The 6,354-nt window shown below is 45.5% G+C and overlaps 1 protein-coding gene across 1 annotated transcript in view; it reads left to right on the top strand.

Annotated features, from left to right (window-relative positions):
* Mta3 (metastasis associated 1 family member 3) overlaps nucleotides 1-6,354 on the top strand; it is a 119,042-nt gene that overhangs the window by 45,213 nt on the left and 67,475 nt on the right. The window contains exons 5-6 of the mRNA XM_032908765.1: nucleotides 2,750-2,813; nucleotides 4,487-4,604. Of these exons, the coding sequence (XP_032764656.1) occupies nucleotides 2,750-2,813; nucleotides 4,487-4,604 (182 nt within the window). The remainder of the gene's footprint in view (nucleotides 1-2,749; nucleotides 2,814-4,486; nucleotides 4,605-6,354) is intronic.

Raw genomic sequence — 6,354 nt, 5'->3', positions numbered from 1 at the left:
CAGGTGGTATGGTTTCTTTCTGGCGTTGCTGTTCGGTTCTGGTTTTGTTGCTACTGGGTTCACATTACCCAGGCTGGCCATGACCACCCTAGGTAACCAAGGATGACTTTGAACTCCCAGTGCTCCTGCTTCTACCTCCCAAGTGATGGCTCTAGGCAGGCTCTACTCCTCTCCGGTTCACCGAGTACTAGAGATCAGACCCAGAGCTTCACACTTCATGGTAGGTGAGGGCTCTTTCACCTGGGCTGTATCCTCAGCTTCCCAAATTGCCTCCTCTTCATTTTTGTTAGTTAACATCTGTCAAAATGTTACAACAGAAAATAAGTATTTGAATAGAAACGTATAGAAGTGTCTAGACTGTTTCTCTTCTTTGTCCCATTCTGTTGTGTAATCTAAAAACCTACAAAATCACACTCTGGTATAAGCACTCTTAAATGTTTGGGATTATTAGATTAGCCCCCAACACGTAGAACGTGGCTCTCAGTGAAGAGTGGCCTCCCACAGAGCTTTGTTTCCCACAGTTGTGTACTGATGTCCTCCAGGTTGCAGTTGCTGCTACCCATAACACAAGCACAACAACAAAGACACTCCTATTCCCAGGGCAGCCAATGGCGCCACGGCTAAGAAACCTGATGGAGAATTAGCAGCTTTGTGCTGGGGTGTGTGTGGGGGGTGGGGGTGGGGGGGTGCACTCGCGTGCGTGCATAGTATCTATGCATCTGTGCAGTTTACCTGCTTAAGATCCTTCCTTTAGCTTTAACTTTCTTAAAAGAAATCATACATGTGTATGCTGACGCATGTGCGCACGCACACACACACACACACACGCACGCACGCACACACACACACGCACGCACACACACACACAGACACACAGACCCCTCCAAAGCATATACTTTACTTCCATTTTCAGGTCTACTGGAAGTGGCTTCTACATATACCATTAGTTGTTTTTGTTTTTTTTTTCTTTTTTTTTTTTTTTTTTTTGCTGGTTTTGTTGTTTTTGTTTTTGATTTTTTGTTTTGTTTTGTTTTTACTGTCCTATTCTCTCCTTTCTTTCCCTCTTTCTCTGAGGCAGGGTTCCACACAGTGACCCAGTGTGTCAGTTCCTTTTCTGTTGCTGTGATAAAAATACCACAATTAAGGCAACTTACAGAAGAGAGATTTATCTCGCTGTGGTTCCAGAGAGCTAAGAGCCCACCCTGTCAGGGGGGCAGAGCAGCAAGCAGCAGGCGGGTTAGCCGGAGCCGGAAGCAGGAAGCTGAGAAGTAGTTGAACACCTACAACTTCAAACAGGAAGCAGGGAGAGGGGGGAGAGGGAAGTGGAAGCAGACAGAAGCTATAATCTGGAGCCAGTTCCAGTACTGAGTTTCCCTCAGCAAGGCTGGGAACCTACTGTTCAGATATAAGCCCCAGCCTGTGGGGCTCACCCAGAGATCAGGTGACTTTAAGCTCGTGATCCACTCTTAAAGAGTCCCAAGTGCTAGGATTATAAGCGTGAGCCATTATTCCTGGTTCAAGCAAATTTCAAGGAACTTAAAAAAAAAACAAAACAATAGCAAACAGAACAAAATCAAAAAGGGGGAAAATGGGGCCCCCTCACCCCAGATCTTTAAAAACTTTCACTTAAAATTTTTTGAATTGTTTTATTATTGTTGGTTTTTGTTTTTTGGTTTTGTTTTTGAGACAGATGTCAGTCAGTCTGTAGCCCTGGCCGACCTAGAACTCACCAGGAACTGCTTGCCTTTGCTTCCTGAGTGGGGATGAAAGTGTGCACGGCCACGCCCACTTGGAAAATCTGCTTTTGATCAGTGCTTTAGCACTTTAGTTGTGGTTTGTTTTTGACTCAGTCTTCATCCTAGTAATCTGAACAAGAAGATCATCTTGTCTCATACTTGTCCGTGTGCTGTTTGGACGTGCGGGTTTGCATGGTTATTGTGGCTTAGAGTAAATTATTATAAGCCAGTGGAGAATAATTTTGAAAGTGTTTGTCACCGCCGTCCTTAGTGCCACCTTTTAGCACCTTAGTTTTTCTCAGCGCTAGCCTCCTAATAGATTCTCAGCCTGGCATGGCGGCACACAGCTGTGATCTCAGTGCTTGAGAAGCAGAGGCAGGTGCACATCTGTGAGTTCAAGGCCAGCCAGGGCTGCGTAGTGAGACCTGTCTCCCATTCCTGAAGTCACACTTGAGGCTCAACCCCAGGCCTCAGTTCCGAGGCCGCACAAATTTTCCTTTGGCCCTTGCTCCGCAGGAGTTGTTTAAGGCTGGACTGGCCTGTACAGCAGTTCAAATAGTGCTAAGTCGGTTACATCCTGATGTGAGTGCACATTATTTCCAAGCTCTTGTACGAGATCTGACTGTTATTGTACGTGTTCGTTTGTATAGGGATGACCGATGACGACCCCTTGTGCATGACTTTACCTCAGTGCTTTCATAGATAGTCTCACTGTTGCCTGCAGATTCCACTGGGTTCATTTCTTTTGTAGTGAATAATTAGGATGAGCCTGTAAGGTGTCCTTTGTAAAGATTTTCTGTCTAGTCACATCGCCGGAACTGGCTGGTCTTTAAATGCCTGTCAATGAGGCTTTATCGTGCAGGTCGCTGGAGACCAGGGGTGTAAAGCTGGTCTGGAGAGTCTGAATGTGTCCCTCACTGTCATCTAGACTTTCGTCTACACTCAGGGTCTGGGTGTTCCTAGCTAGCATGTAACCACTGTGACTGTGACACGTGTGTTCCTTTCTTCCACAGGGGGAAGTGCAGCGTGGCCCTGCTGAACGAGACAGAATCAGTGCTGTCATACCTTGACAAAGAGGTAATTTGCAGCCGTCCCTGCTTTCTCCCCATTACCTCATCTGAAGCCACACCTCGGGCTTCCTCTTGTGCCAGCACGTTATAGTGCCATCCTGGCTAGAGGACACGGACCAGAGAGCATTTGCATAATAGATTGTCCGGGCTGAAGGCAGAGTCAGCAAAAGCAGTGGCCTTTGTCCCATGTCAGTGAGAGGCTCAGGTGGAGATGTGGGTTTCATCTCTGCGTCTCCTTCCTTCTCCCTGTGGCCCTTGAGTAAATGGCTCACATTTTAGTGGCTCTGCAGATCTAAGAATTAGTGGCCAGGTCACTGTGCTTACTAACGCTTGGCTACTGGAGCCTTTTTGGTTTTGTGGTTTTTAAAAATTAATTTATTATTATTATATGTTTGTGTGTCTGCCCACATGCACATATATGTAATGACTGTGGGGCAGACAAGGATGCCACTGTATGCATAAGGAGGTCGGTCACAGGACAACTTGGTAGCGTCACTTCTGTCCATCTACTTTTTTTATTTTTTAAGATTTATTTATTTATTATATGAGTACACTGTAGCTGTCTTCAGACACACCAGAAGAGGGCATCAGATCCCATTACAGATGGTTGTAAGCCATCATGTGGTTGCTGGGATTTGAACTCAGGACCTCTGGAAGAGCAGTCAGTGCTCTTAACCACTGAGCCATCTCTCCAGCCCCCTTCTACCTTTTTGTGTGAGTTTCAGGGATCAAACTCAGGTCATTAGTCCTGGGCTGCAAGCAACTTTACCCTTTGAGTAGTCTCGCTGGCCCTGCTAAGCTTTTGAAGAGAGCAGTGGGATCTTTAATGTGTAGGTTGGTTGGTGGTAAGTGCTGTGGTTAGTCACAGCTGTGTGCGTCTTTATGGCCATGACTACACATTACAGTTGAGGCAAGAATGGCAGAATTACTATAACTAGTTAACGGGATTTGCACAGTGATATTAATAGACCACATGTGTAGGGACTGGAGAGATGGCTCAGTGCCATCTTCATGCTCTTACAAAGGACCTGGGTTCAGTTCTCAGCACCCACTTGGCAGCTTACAATCATCTATAAGTCCAGTTCCAGGGGATTTAGTGCCCTTTCCTGTCCTGTGGGCTCCAGGAATGTGTGTGATCCACAGACATACACGCATACACGCATGCGAACACGTGGAGTAAAAAAAAAAAAAATCTTAAAAAACACACATGTACACTCCACTCTTGTATATTTAGTCAATATATGTGGCTTTTGCTTGCTCGCTTTTGAGACAGTCTCACTATGTATGTATGTGCAAACTCACAGAGATCCCCTTACCTCTGTCTCCTGAGTGCTGGGACCCTAGATGTAAACATCACACCCCAGCTTCATTTTGTTTTTGAAACAGGAATTTGCTGTGTAGCTCAGACTGGCCTCAAATGATCCTCCTGCCTCAGCCTCCCTGGTAGCCAGCCCTTCTAGCTTGGCAAAATCTGTTCTAGAGTAATTAATGGCTGCCTTTCATATTAAAAAAAAATATAACATTTTATATTCTTCTTAAAGATTAACTTATTCAGTAAAATGACGTTTTGTACACTTAGAAGTTAAAGTTACATGTTTCATTGCGATATCGGTTTGATTGCTCTACAAAGGTAGACAGAATTCATCTTACTTGGGTGGCTTTTGTCTTTTTGTTTTTCAGGATACCTTCTTCTACTCATTGGTGTATGACCCTTCAGTGAAAACATTATTGGCTGACAAAGGTGAAATCAGAGTGGGCCCAAAGTACCAAGCCGACATTCCAGACATGCTACCAGAAGGTGTGTGTGCTTTGGGTTCAAGTCCTGGGAAACTGGTGTTCTAAAACAGGAAGGTTCCAGGAGCCTTCATGGAAGACGGAATGTAAACGGACAGTTTAAGAGCTTGAGCCTTCCAGTTTTAGAAGCATACAAAGCATCAGAGAATAATTTACTCACCAGGGCACTCCTTCATGACTTCATGTTAGTTTGTGTGTTGTATGTGCATGTGTATGTGTGTGGTGTGTGTATGTGTGTGTGGTGGTGTATGTGTGTGTGCGTGTATGTGTATGTGTGTGGTTTTTTTTGTGTGCATGTGTGTATGTGTGTGTGTGTGCATTGTGTGTGCATGTGTATGTGTGTGGTGTGTGTGTGGTGTGTGTGTGTGTGTGTGTGTGTGTGGTGGTGTGTGAGCGTGTGGCTCACACAGGTTTGTGTGTGAGTATGGGTGGGGTAGGCCTGTGGTCAATGTTAGGTAGGGCGTCTGTCACCCTATCTCTTGAGACAGGGTCTTCAGTTGAACCGTAGCCTGCGTATTTCACTAGACTGTCTGGCCAGCAATGCCAGGGATCACCCGTCCGTCCTGCATTACAGCCATGCACTGTTGTGCCCAGCTTCTTCTGTGGGCACTGGGAACAGAAAGGAGATCCTTGTGTTTGTGTAGCAAGCTTCCAGGCATGGTGGCACGTGCCTTTTTAGGTACAGAGGCAGGCTGACCTCTGATAGCTTGAGGGCAGCCTGGTCTACATAGTGAGTTCCAGGCCAGCCTAGCCAAGGCTACACAGACCCTGTCTCGAAAGAACAAGAGCAACAACAACAACATTTAAAATCTTTGTTTAGTGTTGTTGAACTTTGAACCAATGTGCCATCCATATTTATTCATATTTTCCCTCTCCTCCTCTGGATCCCGCCCCAAGCCGCCCACCCCTGACAATCCATCAGGGTCTGATGTAGACTAGCCAGCCCTCCATCAACTGAGCCACGCCCAGCCTTCTGTCTGGGGATTCATCAGTGCCTTTCGCCCATCCAGCTCAGGGGGCAGTAGAGTCTTGTGAGCAGTTCCATTTTGGTCAGAATTTGGCTGATCTGTATAGTCATGTAACTGAGAGATTCACTGTTTTAAATTTCTAAAGACCTTTTATTAGATTTATCTTACGTGTGTGCGTGTGTGTGCGTGTGCGTGTGCGTGTGTCACAGGATACGGGTCCCTGAGACATCCAGAGACAGCACAGGACCCCAGTACTGGAGTTACAGATGATGTTGTGAGCTTTCTGACGTAGATCTTGGGAACTAACTCAGGTTCTCTAAAAGAGCAGGAAATGTTCCTGACCACTGAGACATCGCTACCCAATTAGTGTCATAATTAAGCAGATCTTTCTAGAGAGAGGTGCTTCTTTATTTTTATTGTTTTGGCTTATTTTTAAAATTATTACTGGTTATTTATTTCTGTGTGTTTATCAGTTACAAAAAACACTGCATTTGTCGATCTTAGAAAAAAATGCCATTTAAAATTTTTTATTACTCGAGCCAGTCTGGTCTATAGAGTAAGGTCCAGGTTAGCCAGAGCTACACAGAGAAACCCTGTCTCAAAAAAACAAAAAAACCCAAAAACAATAAGAAAGCAACAACACCAAAGGCCTCTGCTGGGTGGTGGTGCAGGCTTTGAATCCCAGCACTCAGGCAGGTGGGTCTCTGCGTTCCAGGACAGCCAGGGCTACACAGAAACCCTGTGCGAGAATTCAAAAACAAATTTATTACGTGTGTGTGTGTGTGT

The sequence above is a fragment of the Rattus rattus genome, chromosome 7, assembly GCF_011064425.1.
Source record: "Rattus rattus isolate New Zealand chromosome 7, Rrattus_CSIRO_v1, whole genome shotgun sequence".
NCBI lineage: Eukaryota > Metazoa > Chordata > Mammalia > Rodentia > Muridae > Rattus > Rattus rattus.
Note: the sequence above shows the minus strand (reverse complement) of the source record. Positions and strands in the feature narration are given on the sequence as shown.